Source organism: Mus caroli, chromosome 10, assembly GCF_900094665.2.
Source record: "Mus caroli chromosome 10, CAROLI_EIJ_v1.1, whole genome shotgun sequence".
Lineage (NCBI taxonomy): Eukaryota > Metazoa > Chordata > Mammalia > Rodentia > Muridae > Mus > Mus caroli.
The window spans coordinates 82700657-82719416 of NC_034579.1; the positions used below are offsets into that span (position 1 = coordinate 82700657).

Below are 18760 nucleotides of genomic sequence, written 5' to 3' on the forward strand. Positions count from 1 at the left end.
AAAGGCATTCGTTACATCTGTTTTTGTTTTTTAAACCTAATCTCATTAGAGAATAGCGGCTGTCATTGCTGCTGCAGGCTATAGAAAGGGATTAGAAAGGCTATAAGGGATCAGAAATGTTTGTTGAGTGAAAACGCAAGCAACCCACAGCACAGCCTTCTTTCTCTCCTTTATAGTTGCTCGCCGGTCTAACCACTATGATCTCAGTTACCGCAGTTGTCACTCCCATCATCCATTAATCTGTCTGTCAAGTGATGATGGGCTTCAAACTCAAAGCGTACCTTTCAGCGAGGACCTGGACTGTGAACTGGAAAGCTTGCCAACTGCCCTTCGATCCGCCCCCACCGCCCCAAACACACACCCATCACCTGCCTGTTTAAATGGTGCGTCCCCGCCGCTGTCACTTAATAAAACTTGCGCAGAGCGCGCCCTGTGGATTCGCTGGACGCGGCGGGAGGTTCCAGTTCTCCCCCGCCCCAGAGTCGCTGGTGCCTAGGCAGTCGCAGTTGGGCCACCTGGGGCCACACTTGGTGAGCGCTCAGCGCTGCCGGTGCGACTTCTCCGGGTCCCAGGGTGTCAGGGGCACAGCTGGTGACAGGGGTTTCCCCAATCCGGTGATTGGCAACAGGCATTTAGGCTCCTACTTTCTGGAGGATCCACACCTGCAGGACGTACCTGATCTCCGCGGGACGCCACGCCTGCCTCCACAGGGAGAAAAAAAAATTGAGCGTCGGCCCTAGGCTAAAACCACCTGTGCTGCTCCTGCCACCACCGTGCACTTTGGGCGCAGGTCACCGCGGGGGACCATGGACGCGTCGCGGGACATCGGCAGTTTTGTGGTGTGGGACTACGTGGTGTTCGCAGGCATGCTGCTCATCTCGGCGGCTATAGGCATCTATTACGCCTTCGCGGGGGGCGGCCAGCAGACCTCCAAGGACTTTCTTATGGGCGGTCGCAGTATGTCCGCCGTGCCTGTGGCTCTGTCCCTCACCGCCAGCTTCATGTCCGCTGTCACTGTCCTGGGCACTCCTGCCGAGGTCTACCGTTTTGGGGCGATATTCAGCATCTTTGGCATCACCTACTTTTTTGTAGTGGTTATCAGCGCGGAGGTCTTCCTTCCGGTGTTCTATAGGCTGGGGATCACCAGCACCTACGAGGTGAGAGATGGGGGTCGGGGAGGGGAGGCTTGCTTGCATTTTCAGGCTCCAGAAGGGAATTTCTGGGTGCAAGCTGTTTCTGCCATATGGAAATCTCTCCTTGTGGGTGCATATCGGATTACCCCCACCCTGTGTGCCCTATAGAGACATGCGGCTTCTAAGGGGAATAGATCCTTGGGATTGATTGGTGGTTTTGTGTGTGTGTGTGTGTGTGTTTTGTGTTTTTTGTTTTGTTTTTTCTCAGATCCAAAGCAAACCAAGTAAAATGGACAAGTGTTTGCTAGGGTCGTTCCAGACTTTATAAAGATTTAAAACGTGTGTGTGTGTGTCCACCTTAGTGGTTAGGATGTAGCTCTTGTTCCAGAGCTTGCCTTGAAACCAAATTCCACCACTTGGGAATGACCTTGGGCATTTACTTAACCTTTTGTACTGATATCTTCATCTGGCAACTTCATTGCAAGCACTGCTTGCTGCCTCCCTATGGAAAGTTCACGCAGGGTATCCACACTTCATCTGTTGCTGTGTTCCTCTGGATGTCTATTTTAAAAGTTGTTCTCAGGACAAGGCTTTTTGAGGATGAAGGGTGTTTGGTTTGGTTCCACTTAAAGAGATGTCAAAGGTGTGTGCACCGTGTCCCTGGTTTGTTTATTTATTTATTTATTTATTTATTTATTTATTTATTTATTTATTTTTGTTTTAAAGCTCAGCCTCTCCAGGTATGCCCTTCACTCAGCCCCTGACCTGCTAGTTTCACACACAAGTTCCCATAGCACTTAGGCTACCAACCAGGGCGCTAAGGCACCTCAGCTTCTTGGCCCTTCAGGTCCATTTCTCTGAAGCTCAGGGTTGCTGGAAGGTGGTTTCACAGTGAGGCTGGTTCAGTCTGTGCTGGGCACCTGCTTCATTGGAATGGCAAGTGTTGGTGGCAAACTCTGTCTGTGTGCTGCAGATGCCATCCAAGTCTAGGCATGTCCGAGACTGAATTGTCTTCTAACTGTGGTCACTGTGTTTATGGCAGCTTAGTCTTCACCCTGGGTGGGAGAAGATTTCTCTTTGTAAAAGGGAGGTGACAAACTGGCTGGCCCAGGCCAAATTCAGTTCTCGCTGCTGTCTTATGTTGTTTTTTTCAAAACATTCATAACAAGCCCTGACTATTTTGTTTAAGGAATTATTAATTTAAGAACTCACCAGTGAGGAACAGCAGATGAAAACTTTTGAAAACTCAGAAGGCTGGTGATATTGTGCTCACACTTCCTGTGGCCAATAAGTCTCCAGCAATAGTCACTGATCTTGCTTGGCTAATGCCTATACTGAGGCTTTTCGTGTGTGTGTGTGTGTGTGTGTGTGTGTGTGTGTGTGTGTGTGTGTGTGTGTGTGTATGTGTGTGTATTGGTATTCTCATGGTGGAGAAATCCTTACCTACCTACGTGTCTTTATAAAAAGTGTATGGAAGATGTTTAGCACTGAAGGGGCCCTTGATCAGTGGGTTATGTGGCAGAACATATTTCTTGGTGGGTGTGAGGACTATCCCAGCATCTTAAGATGTGAACTCCTGGCTCTTGTCATTCACGTGTGTTCTCAGGTGGGCTATGTAGGTACTGAAGTCTGTGAGCTCGGACCTGTAGCTAACCAACTCCAAAACTTAGAAAATGGCTTGAATAACCTGGTAAGAGGACTCCAGCCCTGCTAGGAGAACACTGCTCCCTGAACCACTGACCCATGCCTCTTTGGGGCTATAACATTAACTCAACCAGAAAGAGACTTCTGTGTTTCCAGTGACAGAAGTTAAGTTAGCAAGGATTCTGGCTAAGAATAGCCAAAAAAGCTAATGTTTGAATGTTTATAATTCATGCCAGGCACCAGGCTGCATACATATTATCTAACTCAATACAGCACAATTTGTGTAAGGAGATGCTTACAGCTCTGTTTTCCAGATGAAAAGGCTCAGAGTAAGTTAATCCAGAGTGGGGAAGGAATAAGAATCCATGTCAAGCAACTTACTGATGGCTTCCAAAGGCTCTAGTGAGTTGGTTATAACCCTAAGCATTGCAGAGAGAACCGAGGATGTCATACAGGACCTTTGAACTTATAATCACACTGTACACATCCAGCTAAGGGTATCAGGCAGTCAGGGGGAAGGGAGCTTGCTGTGCCTCTGTTAAGTTAATTAGTCATGGCAGAGAATGTCTTGGGGGAAGGCTTTGTGGTCCTGTGTTGAGGACTGAGTCATTAATGGTCACCTACACATTCTTGCCCAAATATGAATTATTTCTACATTTCTATGTCTACAGCCCAATTTGGTTGGCTACAACATTTTTACTCTACCATTGCTGTCAACATATAGATGTCCAGACTCACAGGTTGGCAGGAAGCCTATTCAGGAATCCAGTGCAATTAATAATTTCTTTGGGATCTCCCAGGCTATCCTTTAGTTACTTTATTATGTGTATCAACTGGAACCTTCACATCTCTAAGTTAATCTGAATTCCAAGGACTATGAAAGACCTCTGTTCAGTGTAGGTATCTATTATTTGGTAGTTTTGCTTGTAAACTCTAGATCTGCTCCCTAAGCCTACTCCAACGGGACTAGGGCTTCTGCTTAGGTTCTTTTTTTTTTTTTTTTTTTGTTGTTGTTGTTTTGAGACAGGGTTTCTCTGTATAGCCCTGGCTGTCCTGGAACTCACTTTGTAGACCAGGCTGGCCTCAAACTCAGAAATCCACCTGCCTCTGCCTCCCAAGTGCTGGGATTAAAGGCGTGTGCCACCACTGCCCATCTGCTTAGGTTCTTAAATAATCCTCTGAAGTCTAGTAAAGGACCCATGGCTTCCTGTTTCTGTCTTCAGTTGACTTTGTGTGTGAGTGTAAACATATTGTTTAGTTGATCTTTGGGACAGTAATAGATGTAAAACGTGTCAAGTTATTTGGTTCAATTTGTTATATTTTCTTTTTTCTGTCATGGTCTCTTAAGCTTTGTGTAGTCTCTAGCTGTTGGGTAGATGTAACTAGAAAAGGCAAAAAACTATTGGGGCATGCCATTAATCCAAGCACTTGTGAGGCAGAGGCAGATGAATCTCTGTGTGTTTCAGGCCTCTCTGGGCTAAATAGTGAGTTCCAGGATAGCTAGAGCTACAAAAGACTTCTGTATCTATTCACGTCCACTCATATGTAGTGCAGATTTACTTAAGAGAACTCCTCAGAACTAACACCACTGTTTCTAGTTTTCAGAAATGTCTCCACTTTCCAAAGTAGCCCTATGTGATTTTGATATACATGATTTACAAAGTCCTTGGCTTTCAATTCCACTACTCTTAGCATCAATGCTCTGAAAAGTTTACATCTTCTTATCCATATCATTGAATACCTTCCCTTGCAAAATCAAAGAGAAAGAATTGCTCCTGGGATCCTCATTTTAAACACAAGGAAGCTGAGATAGAGAGAGTGGTAGCCTCAAACTCATGAATCAGGCTTGGGACTGCTCAGGGGCTGCTATTCACTTATTGAGTCTTAAACTCATGGTTAGATTATTTTCTTTTTATTTATGTGGTTATAGGCACAGACTCTGCATATCAAAGTTTGTAAGTTTGTATATCACATCCCTGAAAACAGACTACAGTCTTCTCTGAGTACCAGCATCCTCATCTCTAACATAGTGCCTGCTTCACAGAGTGACCAAGTATGCTAGATATGTTAGTTATGACTATGCAGCAAAAATACCCATATGTCTGTCCATTTGACGATTAGCTAATGTCAATTTCTCCTCCTTCTGCTTCTCCTGTTGATTCTGTCTCTTCTTTTACACAGCAAGACTCCTAGCCATTGACTTCTTTCTACATGTACTAATAATACACAAGTTTGATAATATCTTGTCCTTCAGCTCAGAAATTCTGATTCTAGCTGTAATATATAGTATATTATTATCTATTATACAACACAGGAAATAAACAGACCATACTATAAGCTATAGTAGATTCCAAGGAGAGTTGTAAAGATTGGCAGGGTCTTGACTCTAAACAGAAGATAACTTGACACTCAAGAGTCTGAGACAGAAGGATGGGAAATGGAGGACAACCCATTTCAAAAAGGAAAGCAAAACCCAAACCAACAAACTGACCTGGGTTGTCAGAAATGGTGGCATACACATGTTATTCAACTGGAAAGAACATGCAGAAGGATGAGAAGAACAAAGAGCCTGGTCTTTATGGGCAGACCTTGTTCCAGGGACAGAACAGAACAAGACAAAGCAATACCGAAAACTTGACCTCAATGATGTAAGTTAAACCTATATACACACTCACACATACATACGCACACGCAGACATACATACACTTACACACACACACACACACACACACACACACACACACGCTTACACACACACACACATGCTCTCACAATACAGACACATACACAAGCATGCACACACATATTTATACATATGTACACATGTGCACATGCACAAATACATACATTTATACACATATTCACACATATGCACACATAAATAAAGATGTATATACACACACACACACACAGGCACGCACGCGCGCGCTCTCGCGCGCGCACACACACACAGGACTTCAAGGATTGCAGAGCAAGGAGTTTGAAGGTTAGTTCATAGAACAGCATGAGAGGCAGAGTAAACGACTCCTGGAAAAGACAAAGCACCAACAGCTTCTTCAGTTCTTCCTGTGAGAATCACTCTGTGCCAATACAGTCAGTCCCTCCCCAGTTTAGCAGTTTCCATCTTGAGGAGAAGGTGATTGGCTGACCTGGGGTCACGTGATTCCTTCTTGCTCAGAGGAGGTGGAGTGGCTGATGCAGATTCCGTCTCTGTGAAATAGAGACTGATTTCTCAACCAAATCAAAAGAAACTGAATGGTTACTAACTAAGAGGAAAGAAGAAACAATAGACAGGTGATTGACAGGAGCAGCACAAAGGAGTTTTCATGCGCTGATTGTGTGAGAGGATTACAGGAATACTTGTGCATATTAAAAGTCATTGAGTGGTAGTCTAAAGCATCAATTTTGCCATATGTAAGTAAAGATCATTTTAGTAAAATAAAAACACAGAATGCAAATAAATTACGAATTCCTTTAAATGTCTTAACTTTCTTTTCTCAAGCCGATTTAAAATGTGTCTAGAAGCGTCACATCACTCTTTTCTCTCTTTCTCTCTCTTTTGCCACAGTATTTGGAACTTCGATTTAACCGATTCATTCGTCTCTGTGGCACAATCCTCTTCATCGTCCAAACAGTAAGTACCTCTCTATTAATGTACTTTCTCCTTTGCTATCGAAAATGTTTTTATCTTTGGGTGAGACTTGTTTGAGAAAATACATGGAAGATAAAGAGGAGATGATGACAAGACAAAACAAGGAAATGAAAAACAAAAGAAAAACAAAAATTCACCCCACAAAGAAAGAAACCTAAAGATCTTTAAACTGTGTTTCAGTGAAGAGGTTAAGTTCTTGAAAAACAATGGCTTAAATGAAAATAAAAAACAAACAATTATTTTAAGTAGTCATTGCTGTTTATTGAGTGAAGAAGTGACTTTGACCTGAAGCTGCAGTAGAACAATTTTTTTTTCAGTAACTTTTTTTTTTTTTTTTTAAATTCACTTTACATCCTGATTGCAGTCCTGGTCTACGTGAATTTAAGTACTGCATTGGTCAAACAATAACATGGAGCTTTAGGGAAATACCCTTTCTAACCTTCTTCCCCTGGACCAAGCTGGCAGTGAATGCATTATTTAAATGAGAAATATTTGAGGGAGCTACGCTGGCTGACTGGTGGGATTCTCTTACAAGGAAAACAAGGTGTAGATGTCTCAGTCTTTCTGCAACTGCCTATGTAAATAGATGTAAACCTGACGGGAAGACTTTAGGGCTGAATTTTGTGTGAAAGCATACTTTAAAAATGAATCAGTACTCTTTAAAAACTTGAGCGAGCTCCAATTGGAACAGTACGCTTAGTGCACTGTTAGGGGAGGGTCCTGAGCTTTAGGGGAGCTCTCAAAGACAAATACACAATCCAGTCATTCAAGAATATGCAAATGTAGATAGACTCATTGATGATGACCATGAATGGAAAGCAAAGGTTTGCCAGGTAAAGGGATGAGTCACTGCTCCATGCTTCTTGTTCTTAGGAGGCTGCCAGAGAGTTTCCACGGTCCTTATCATAGCATTTATCTCTTTCCCGCCACAGCTGAGCATTTAAGATCTGCATTTGGTTAAGAGAGGTGGACAGTTTACAGGTCTCCAGTCAAAAGCCACCTAAGCGTTTGCTCCAGAGAGATGTGAGACAGAGCGCCCTTTCCCAGTGTTTAGCTTGGCTTTGTTTTTTTGTCTTTGTACATTTCGTCAGGTCTTAGCACCTGCAGTATGAAAAGTCAGGTGGAGACTCTGCTAACCTAAGTCTGGTTGCTAGTATGTAGTACCTGTTCCTGCTAAAGATGCCTCCCTGAGCAAGAATGGGGACAGTTGTTATGAAGACAGTGTGTCACACTTCAAATCTTTGACACGGACAGAATAATGGAAATTAGCTAATTTTTTTCAGACGAGGAGAACATTAGCACTTTCTATTTGAAGGACTTGCTTCCATGGAGGATAATTAAGCACTCAATTAGCATATAATTTTACAATGTTTATCGCATTTTGTAATGTTACCTGGAACTACCTGCTATAGAATGTAGTTCAGGGGTGAAATGCAATGAAAATGATATTTGGACAAACAGATAATTTGTCTTAACAGTTGTACTAAAGGCCAATACATATTTATTGAACACATGAGTGGAGAGTGAGTATGTAAAATGATGGATTATAATCTTTGAAAGGTTTCATAATTTTTAATGCAAATTTACACTTCTGTTTTTTTTGTGTTTGTTTGTTTGTTTGGTTTTTTCGAGATAGCGTTTCTTTGTGCAACAGAACACTGGCTGTCCTGCATTTGCTTTGTAGACCAGGCTGGCCTCAAAACAAATTTATACTTTTGCCTAATGAGTTTAAAAGTCAGTTTTCAAAAAATTTCTACTTTGAAAAAAAAAATCACATGAATGGTCAGTTTGTGGCTTAGCTGTAGACTTCTAATGATGTTTGTATAAGGCCCTGGATTCTATTCATAGTGGTGAAAAAAGAAAATGGTGACTAGAGATATTTGAAGGCATATCATTGTGGGACCAACCCGTTACTGTTTCTTTGTATTTATGTATTTTAAATCTATGAAAATTGAGTTTCCCCTTGAGTTGGTGGATCAATGAACATATTTTTGTACTAATCATCCCACTTTTACAAAAAGTCTTCATAAAAGATTTTTGTGATGCTTTAGACACAATATAGATGGAAAAAATAACAATTTTATTTAAAAATTTTAAGCCATAATAACACATTAAATATATTGAAATGGGTCAATTCATAACTGATTTTACAATTCATGTATGGAGTTCATTAATTTCGTACTTCATGGTGTTCGCTGTTTTTCTTCTTTCCCTGCTAGATTCTGTACACTGGAATTGTGATTTATGCTCCTGCTCTGGCTTTGAATCAAGGTACGTTTAAAGGGACAGTCATGTAGCTACAGTGACTGGTTCATTTTTGCTCTACTTTACTCTCTCTCCTCTGGGAGATAGACAGATGGAAAAAGGCTTCCAGTAGTCCTTAGGGGCTTCATGAGGGTAGTGGGGTGGGCTTGGTTAGTCTCTACTGGCTTCTTTGAGGTTTGATTGGATAGTTCCAAAGTGTCTGTGGGCTAATAGGACAGACCTAGACCTTGCTGGGGTAGGGGTGGTTGCTTCAATATTGTATGTCTGCCAGCCATTCTTTGTTTCTTCATACTCTCTCCCCTACTGTAGCCTAAATAACTGTACCCCCTCCTTTTTGACTATTACCTGGAGTCCATCCCTGCATTGATTTGTTTTCCATTGCTTCTGTAAATACCATGACGGAAAACAACTTGGGGAGAAAAGAGTTTCTTTCAGGTTATAGTTTTCATCTCATTATGAAAGAAAGTCAAGGCAGGAACCCAAGGCAGGAACCCAAGGCAGGAACCGGGAGGCAGGAAGTTAAACTGAGGCTACGGAAGGGTGCTGCTTACTGGTTTGCTGCTCATGGCATGTTCAATGGTGATGGTGATGGTGGTGGTGATGGTGATGGTGATGATGGTGATGATTGCTTCTGTTATGAAAACCTACTTTATTTATTATTTTATTTTAATTTTACCTTACTGGGGATTAATTTTTATGCAATCAAATGTGCCAACTTCAATACCAGTTCAATTAAAATGGGCATATACTAACTCCTCTAACCAATAATCACAATTCAGATATCACACCAATGCTTTCTCTCATACCTCTGTAGAATTAATCCTCCCCTGGCTCTAGGCAACTGCTGACATGTTTTTTTCTCCCCTTCTGTAGATTCTTTCCTCACATAATCTATCCTGATTACGGTTTCCCCTCTATTTACTCCTTCCTCCTAGTTCCTCCCTACATCCCCTCTCACTCAGTTACTCTCTTTTTGTCTCATTAGAAAACAAACAGGCTTATAAGAGATAATAATAAATGAAAAAAATAACATAAAGCAAAAACGTATCCTATAGAAGTTGGACAAGCCAAGCCAACAGGAGGAAAAGAGCCCAAAGGAAGGCACAAGAATCAGAGACCCACTCATTCACACACTCCGGAATCCCAGAAACACACTAAACTGGAAGGCATACTATATCTTTATCCATTCTTCTGTTCAGGAACTTCTAGATAGTTTCTACTTCCTGGCTATTAGAAACAGAGCAACAAGGAACATGGTTTAATAAGTGTCTCTGTGATGGGCTGACACATCCTTTGGATATATGCCCAAGAATGGTATAGCTAGATCTTGAGATAGAACCATTCCCATCTTCCTGACGGGTTTCCACACTGATTTCCATAGTGGCTGTACAAGTTTACACTCCCACCAGCAATGGATGAGTGTTCCCCTTGTTTCCACACCCTCACCAGCATGAGCTGTCACTTGTTTTATTGATTTTAGCCATTCTGACAGGTGTAAGATGCAATCTCAAAGTAGTTTTGCTTTGCATATTTCTGATGACAAGGATGTTGAACATTTTTTTCTTTCTTTTTCTTTTCTTTTCTTTTCTTTTCTTTTCTTTTTTTCTTTTCTTTTCTTCTTTTTTCTTTTCCTCTTTTTTCTTTTCCTCTCTCTCTCTCTCTCTCTCTCTCTCTCTCTCTCTCTCTCTCTTTCTTTCTTTTTTTCCGAGACAGAGTTTCTCTGTGTAGCCCTGGTGGTCCTGGAACTCACTCTGTAGACCAGGCTGGCCTTGAACTCAGAAATTTGCCTGCCTCTGCCTCCCAAGTGCTGGGATTAAAGGTGTGCACCACCACTGCCTGGCTGAACATTTCTTTTGAAGTGTTTCCCAGCCATTTGAGATTTCTTTATTGAGAATTATTTGTTTAGATCTATATTCCATTTTATTTTATTTTATTTTTTATTTTTTTTTCCGAGACAGGGTTTCTCTGTGTATATTCCATTTTTAAATTGGATTGTTTTCTTGATGTCTGGTTTTTATTTGGGCCCTTTACATATTTGGACATTAGCCCTCTATCAGATGTGAGTTGGTCAGAATATTTTTCTATTCTGTAGGCTGCCACTTTGTCAGGATGACGGTGTCCTTCACCATACCAATGTTTCTCAGTTTCATTTTGTTGATCTTATTTTTATACAACTCAGGGCTACCCCATGTGGGATGGGCTCTCCTACGTCAATCATTAATTAAGAAATGACCTTATAGGCTAATCTGATAGGGACATTTTCTCAACTGAGATTTCTACTTCCCAGGTGATTCTAACCTCCCAGTTGTCAAGTTTACAAAAACTTAACTTAGCACAGGCCCCAAGAGGCTTCTGTTTTCTGTTCAAACTCATGATGAAATCTGGCCTTTCTTCTTGGACTTTATTTATTAGAGTCCACAGTGAAATAGACAGTAGCTGTGTGATTTGACATATAACATTGCTCCTAGTGACTACTGGGTTCATAAAGACCCATGAGGGTACCAATCAATAAACTACCACTTTAGATTTGTATAAAAGCAGGGGAAACTGCTTATCAGAGTAGCTTTGGCTATCCAGAGCTTCGAAAAGAACTATGGGAAGACTCTCTGCCCTTTGACATCTTATCAGTTAGAAGTGAGTTTATCTCTAAAACTCCCTTGTAAAGCAAGTAAGTGGTCCTTGTGATTAAGGGTTAAAAGGTGGTGCGGCTCCAGAAGAAAGTGTAATGTAGGGCATCTTCTAACTCCACAGTCCATCCTCTTGATCTCATGACAGGAGCGATAGTAACTGTTACCCTAGTCTGTGAGAGTATAGTTACAGGGAATGTACTGCAATGTACTCTTGCCATCTGCATGTGAGGCAAGGCCCATGTCAACATCACCACCAGCTGAAATGGCTTACTGCATAGTTAAGAAATGAGTTATGAGCCTGAGACGTCATCTATTGCCTTTAACTGTAATGAAAGGCGTCAGGGTTTTGAAACACAGTTCTCGGAATAATCTAAGCATGGACTTTAACCTCTGACTTTAACCTCAGGGATTTTGTCTTCTTCCTCTGGAAAAGTCCAGAGCCATCTTCTAGGCAATCAGAGCCATAAAGATTGTGTTTGGGTGATTAGAATACTAACTGTTGTTTGCTATACTCAGGAGAATAGACACAGTATCTTCTGGACAATAGATGCTCTTGTAAAACTTCAGAATTGGGACTAATGCTATAAATTAAATATAATTATATTTATTGGGAGTTATATTTATAGATTTTGTTTTCTTTTGCTTTAGAAAAACTTCAAACAAAGATTAACATAGGGAGGATAGTGCATTGAACCTTAATGTGGAACTACTATATTTTAATAATTCTCCACTTATAGTCAAATTTAGCCTACCCCAAATCCCCATTAGCTTACTATGTTGTAAATATGAAAGGTGTCATTTCGTGAGTTCTTTAGAAATCATAATAATAATCCCATCACCATCTCTACAATATTAGCATTAATTCTCTAATTTCCTATCAAATTCATGCTAGATTTTCCTGATACATTTTTTGGTTTCTTAGACTCACAACCCAAGCAACTCTGTTTACATACAAATATTTTTTTATTTGAACTTTATTTAAGTTCATTTTGTTGTGTTTAAAAGTTGAAAGCTAGTTTTTCTTGAGGTACAGTTTGTACAGAACAAAATGCACACCACTTAGGTGTGCAGTCTGATGAATCCTAAGAATTGTATATCCTCATGTAATGATAATCCAACTCAAAATCTAGACTATTTACAGAATTCACGTCCAGGAAGTTTCTTCTGCTACATTCTGATAAATTCTCCTACCTTTTTAAGTGATAGATTTTTTTTCAGTTTTATCACCATAAGTTCATTTTTACTGTTCTTAGACTGTCTGTAAGTAGAAGCCTAGACAGCTGTTGTGTATCTGGTTTCTTTGGTTAGCCAGTTGCTTCTGAGATTCATTTACATTGCTACACGAATAAGTAGTTCATTCTTTTTCTTTTTTTCTTTGCGTATCTCTCATGTGTGTGCATATATGTACCCATCTGTGTGCATGTGTGGAGGCCTAAGACTGTCTTCAGGAATCATGGCTCTCCTTCTAAAGGTAGGGTCTTGCAATAGAAACCAGAAATTATCTATCTAGCAAGCTTGCTCTGTGGATTCTCAATTTTTTTCCTTTTTTATTTATTATTATTGGGTATTTATTTCATTTACATTTCCAATGCTATCCCAAAAGTCCCCCACACCCTCCCACACCCACTTCCCCACCCACCCACTCCCACCTCTTGTTCCTGGCATTCCCCTGTACTGAGGCATATAAAGTCTGCATGACTAATGGGCCTCTCTTTCCACTGATGGCCAACTAGGCCATCTTCTGATACATATGCAGCTAGAGACACGAGCTCTGGGGGTGGGGGGTACTGGTTAGTTCATATTGTAGTTTCACCTATAGGGTTGCAGATCCCCCCAGCTCCCTGGGTACTTCCTCCAGCTCCTCCATTGGGGGAGCTACAGAGACAGAGTTTGGAGCTGAAACGAAGGGATTCTCAATTTTTAACACTGGATTGTAAGCAAGCAGCCATGCACAAACTAGCATTGATTGGGTGTGGGGGTTCCAAGACCCCATCACCGTGTTTGCACAGCAAAGATATTAATAATATAGCTATGTCAGTATGGTTCATTACTTTTCATCACTAGTAATATATTACTGCATACACTCACTGAAATCGGCTTATCTACTCCCTTGTTCATGGACATCAGGATGTTTCTAGTTTTAGGCTGCTATGAATTAAAGACACTGCTAGTATCCTTGTACAGATTTTTATGTGTTTTGCTTTCTTACCTGTTTTCATCACATATGAAGTATATATTTCAACATCCATGTATTCTGAATGAGGATAGGACTGGAATGTGCATGAAATTGAAGAGAAATTGTCAAATAGCCTTTCTAAGCAGTTGTCCCATTTCACAGCATCTGAGAATTCCAGTCATCCTATACCCTCACCAACACTTAGCATTCTTGTCTTTTGTTCTTAGCAATCTTAGCACGTAATATGTGTGTGTATGTGTATGTATATATATATATATATATATATATACACACACATATATATATATATACACACACACACATATATATATATACACACACACACACACACATATATATATATATATATATACACACATATATAATTGCACTGTGGCTTTCATTTGTTTTACTGGTGACTACTGATGTTGAGTTTCTTTGTATACACACACACACACACACACACACACACACACACACACACACACATATCTTATTCATCATGTACGTTGGTACCATGTGGAGGTCAGGATAGTTTGTGTGCATCTGTCTTTTTTTTTTTTTAAACATCTGTGTAGGTTTGGGGATTGAACTCAGGTTTTCAGGTTTGGTGGCAAGTCTCCTTATGCATTAAGCTTTAGTCTTGAATTCTTTGTTGTTTTTGTTTTTGAGAAAGGGTTTCTTTGTGCAGCCTTAGCTGTCTTGGAACTTGCTCTTTAGACCAGGCTGGCCTCGATTTCACAGAGATCTGCCTGCCTCTGCTTCCCGAGTACTGGGATTAAAGCCTTGAGATATCACTACCAGCTGGTCTTGAACTCTTAATCTACTTGTTTCTGCTAGCTAAGTACTGGGATTATACAGACATGCATCCTGATGCCTGGTTAGGATTTTCATGTTTTATAAATGAAGACAGTTTTTTTTTCCCTAAAAATCCCGAGTCCTTTGAGTATATGCTGAGGAGTGGTATAGTTGGGTCATATGAAAGTTTTATTTTTAGTTTTTTTAGACAATGGAAAGTTCTGGAAGAGTGGTTTCCATAGTGGCTGTTACACTTTATGCTCCCATCAATGGTATCCACAGGTTCCCTGTTCTCCACATACTTGTCATACTGTTATCATCTGTTTTCTTGAGTCAGGTGACATGAAATGGAAGAGTCCAGATTTGTGCTTTACGTCATGCTTCCTGACTGGTGATTGTCCCCTGAACAGCCGAGTTTTAAATAGTAGTTTTCCTCTGGAGATGGTGCCCCCCCCCCCCCCCCCCCCCCCCCCCCGCATAGTCCCCTGAAGCATTCCTCACAAAAGCTGCTTCCTCAACAGCCTCTAGAACTGTTCTTTGAGGCTTTCCAGCCTGTATAGAACCCAGGGTCTCTTTTCACCAGGGCCCATGGCTTGTTTTATTAGATGCAGCTTTGACTCTCCTTTCCCTGTGGGAACCTCCTGGCTGGGGTAAGCAGTTTCTTCTGATGATGCTAGGCCCTGCTTCTCTGCGCTTCTCGGAGTTTTGTTTTGCTCACCGCCTTTGTCACTTTCCAACAGATTTTCCACTTTCTCTCTTTGGCATAGGGTACGTTCTTTTACAGAATGGCCTCTATTGAGGTTTCAAAGCAGGTTTTATTGGTCACTAAGGATGTCTAAAGCTACACATCAACTACTGAGTTGTTCATTTCTGCTGTCTTGTTTTTACTAGATGTAGTTTGTAATTCTTGGAAGGGTCTCTTTTAGTTTCTAACTTCCATCATTTTTCATTTTAGTTTTCTGTTTATTTATTGAAGAAGCTGCATTATTTGTCCTGTCAAAAGAGTCTCAGGGTCTTCTCTTTACTGTGTGTATCCATACTGGACCACTAAGTATTTCCCATGTCCTCAATGTTTCCTATAAATAGTACTTAGAGAGTCCATAATTTTCCAGATGCAGGACAAATTTTGGAACTGGTTTTTTTTAAAGGCAATAGTAAAAGTTTGGGGCTTATTGGTTATTAGACCTACTGCACATTATATTCTTATTTTATAATCCCCTCTTCATTGATTAGATAGAACACACCACAAGATACACTTTCTTTGATCAACTATTGGTTACTCTGAAAAATAACTTGTACAGGAAGTGCAGCACAGGTGTCTGTTATACCCCTATACTTAGTAGTTTTGAAAGAATAAATTGCACGTCTAAGGGTGTTGCTCAGCTTTCATTTTTTAATTTCATGAAGTCCTTAACTTTACTCTTTCCATCTGTGTAGAATATATAACGTTTCAAAGTCAGATCTATAAACAGAAATACATTTGAAGAAGTCTAACATAGCTCCATTTTTTTTTGTTCAGTTTATTCTTTATATAAGTAACTATCTTTTTTTCTGTTTGCTTTTATTTATCCTTCTATTAAAATATATATCCTTCCACTTCTTAGAAAGCTGGTAGCAGATGATAGACTTTTTGTATGTCAAGTCTAACCTTAAAACACACATTCTAAGGTCTGGCAAAACAGCATATTTATATGAACCAATGGGAAGGGGGTGGGAAATCCCCTTTGATCGCAGTCAGTCTGATCAACTACATTACAGAGTCCAGCAGTCTCTTAGCTTAATTACAATATAAATCCTTTACTATGAATTCCTCTTAGACAGTGTTGGATCTATATATGATATCTGTGAATATAAACAAGCAGCATGTCTATCAAGCTTATCAAATGTGATTTTTTTTTTTGGTCTTAGGGGCATTGATGAGATGTGATTCTAGTCTTAAGCAAGTGGAGATAAGGAGCTAGGTACCTCCCTGATAATTCTTGAGCAGTGCTTTTGTTACGCACGTTTCACAGTTGGATACATGTTCTCTTTTCTTCTACAGTTACAGGATTTGATCTGTGGGGCGCAGTGGTGGCCACAGGGGTAGTCTGCACATTCTACTGCACACTGGTATGTGGAGAGTGTCCTTTCCCTTCTACTCTACTTGCTTTGCAAGACTGGAATTTCAAGTAGTCGCATGCCGCAGTGTGACCGCTCATTCTTACTCTTTCTCTCTGGGCTTCTCACAGTACAACATTTTTTGGTAAGGAACATTTGGTCCTTAGATATGGATTGCAAATGAAATTTTACTTTCATCTGAACCACTGCACAGGCCCTCTGGTTTTAGCTCTTGATTCATTATTATAGTTTTCAAATTCATGAAGATGCGCTTGTATAATATCCCAGCATTGAGACTTGTGATAATGGTTTACTAACTATAGACACAGTTGACAAACTATGTAATAGACATCAAGACATGATGTTGCTTTGTTGTGGAGTCAGGTTCTTCGGAGCAATGTAAATTTATGCAGTCTTTGATAGTCTCTGTGTTAATCTTTTATTTGCTTGATCTTCTAGGAAACAATATCCTCTCAGAGCGTGTTTAAACCCAGGTCATAGAGTCTGAAGAGAAATACTTCTGGCAGTGGCTAGTATGCAACAATTTTAGTAACTTAACAAATGATATAGTTATTTGGGTATAAGCTGAGTATTAGCCCACACAATGAGGTCTGTAATTTTACACTGAATTGTCTTCCCAGAAGTCTTCAGCCCACCTCCCTCCAGTCCAAAGTATATATCTGGCCACATTCAGTAGACCACATAGAGTTTTATTCTCTTCTGCTTTTTCACTGACTGTTGTCTGGCCTGGGAGGACCTTCCATCTTTGCCTCTGCCTAAAGGAATGGGTTAAATATCTTCTCTATAAATGTTCTCTGAACGTGACCATCTCCTTTGAGGGAACTTCTTGACCAAACTCCATGTCTCATTATCTTTGTCTATTGTATGGTGCATTCACATTGGGACAGATATATCATCATGTCTCATAGAAGTATTAATCCTAACACACTTTCTCCTCAAAGGGTGGTCTTAAAGCAGTTGTCTGGACAGATGTTTTTCAAGTTGGGATCATGGTGGCTGGATTTGCATCCGTAATTATACAGGCGTCAATAACTCAAGATGGCATCAATAACATTTTAAGTGATGCTTCTAATGGTGGAAGATTAAACTTCTGGAAGTAAGTTGCTTTTTATCTTCTGACTAACTGAGTGCATTCTTGTTTCCTCTGTAGGAAATGGTTTTGTTGAAATAGTTTGTATTGGAAAATCAATAAGTCACTAATGATGTGGTCTGTAAAATTAAAGTGGGCAAGTAAATGTGGGAGGAGTTTGTGCCAGTTTTTCTAGGGATTAAAGCATACTGATGCCACTGGATCAGATGGCATTATGGTGGTTCTTCCTCCTTCTTGGAACAGGTTGAAAGTAGGGAAGGAAAAATGGTAAGCAGAGGAAGTCCCTTAAGAGAAAGACTGAGAGACAGTAATTTCATTTGGACAATTCTTTATTTTAACCAACACTGAAAAATTCTCCTGATATCACTCTAGCAATGTGCTGCATATTAAAATAGCATATTGTTAATTATTATTTCATGTATATATTATTTCCTAAAAACTGACTAGAAAAGTTATGGCTGATGCTTCAAAGGATAGCCTGGCACAGAATAGACATGTTTAAATGATGGAAAACCTAGATCGTCCATCCAAAGCCTATCATACAATTTAAGAGAATTATGAAAACAGCTTCCCTTTGGTTCAAGAGTCAGTCAACTTCTTCCACCATGCTGAAAGTTACTCTAAATCTGCTCATTTTTACATAAACTACATTTTCTTCTAAGTACCTCTACATTGAGGTTGGAAACCTGCAGTACATAGCTGGAAGAAAGAAAACACCATTTGGCTGATTTTTGTTTCTCAGGAGCCTTGTGTGTGTGTGTGTGTGTGTGTGTGTGTGTGTGTGTGTGTGTGTGTGTTAAAAATAGTCCTCTTCCTTTGACAATGTTTCTTTCCAGAAAACAATTGCATCTATTTATTCATTTGGAAGAATACATGTCAGGGGATTACCTTCAATTGTTTTCAATATTTGTTTTTCCTTTTACTTCGAGATTCAGATCTGAATCTTGAGAGCCTCCAGTTGGTCTGTCTTTGGCTATGGTTCCAACCATGGCTAGAGCAGAACATGATACTTTTAATGGATATTTACTCAGACTAGTTAATTATGAAAGCATAGTCCCTGTCTCACCACAACAAAGTCACATTGATTTTCCTCTGGAGAGGGTAAATGGATCAAAGGAGCTGGGGATGAACAATGGCTATGTAGAAAATATTAAGTACGCTCAATCTCTTCCAAGATGCCCAGGCTGAGAGGCTGAGAGGGTATAGTACAAAGCCACTTTTTTTTTGCATTTTTCTGCAGGGTAACTGTCACT

General features: G+C 40.3%; 1 protein-coding gene across 1 annotated transcript in view; it reads left to right on the forward strand.

The window, feature by feature from the left end:
- The first annotated feature begins 403 nt into the window (after positions 1 to 403).
- Positions 404 to 18760, forward strand: part of Slc5a8 (solute carrier family 5 member 8) — a 41686-nt gene continuing 23329 nt past the window's right edge. The window contains exons 1-5 of the mRNA XM_021174959.2: positions 404 to 1157; positions 6347 to 6412; positions 8650 to 8701; positions 16341 to 16408; positions 17359 to 17513. Coding sequence (XP_021030618.1) covers positions 807 to 1157; positions 6347 to 6412; positions 8650 to 8701; positions 16341 to 16408; positions 17359 to 17513 — 692 coding nt within the window. The 5' untranslated portion in view covers positions 404 to 806. The remainder of the gene's footprint in view (positions 1158 to 6346; positions 6413 to 8649; positions 8702 to 16340; positions 16409 to 17358; positions 17514 to 18760) is intronic.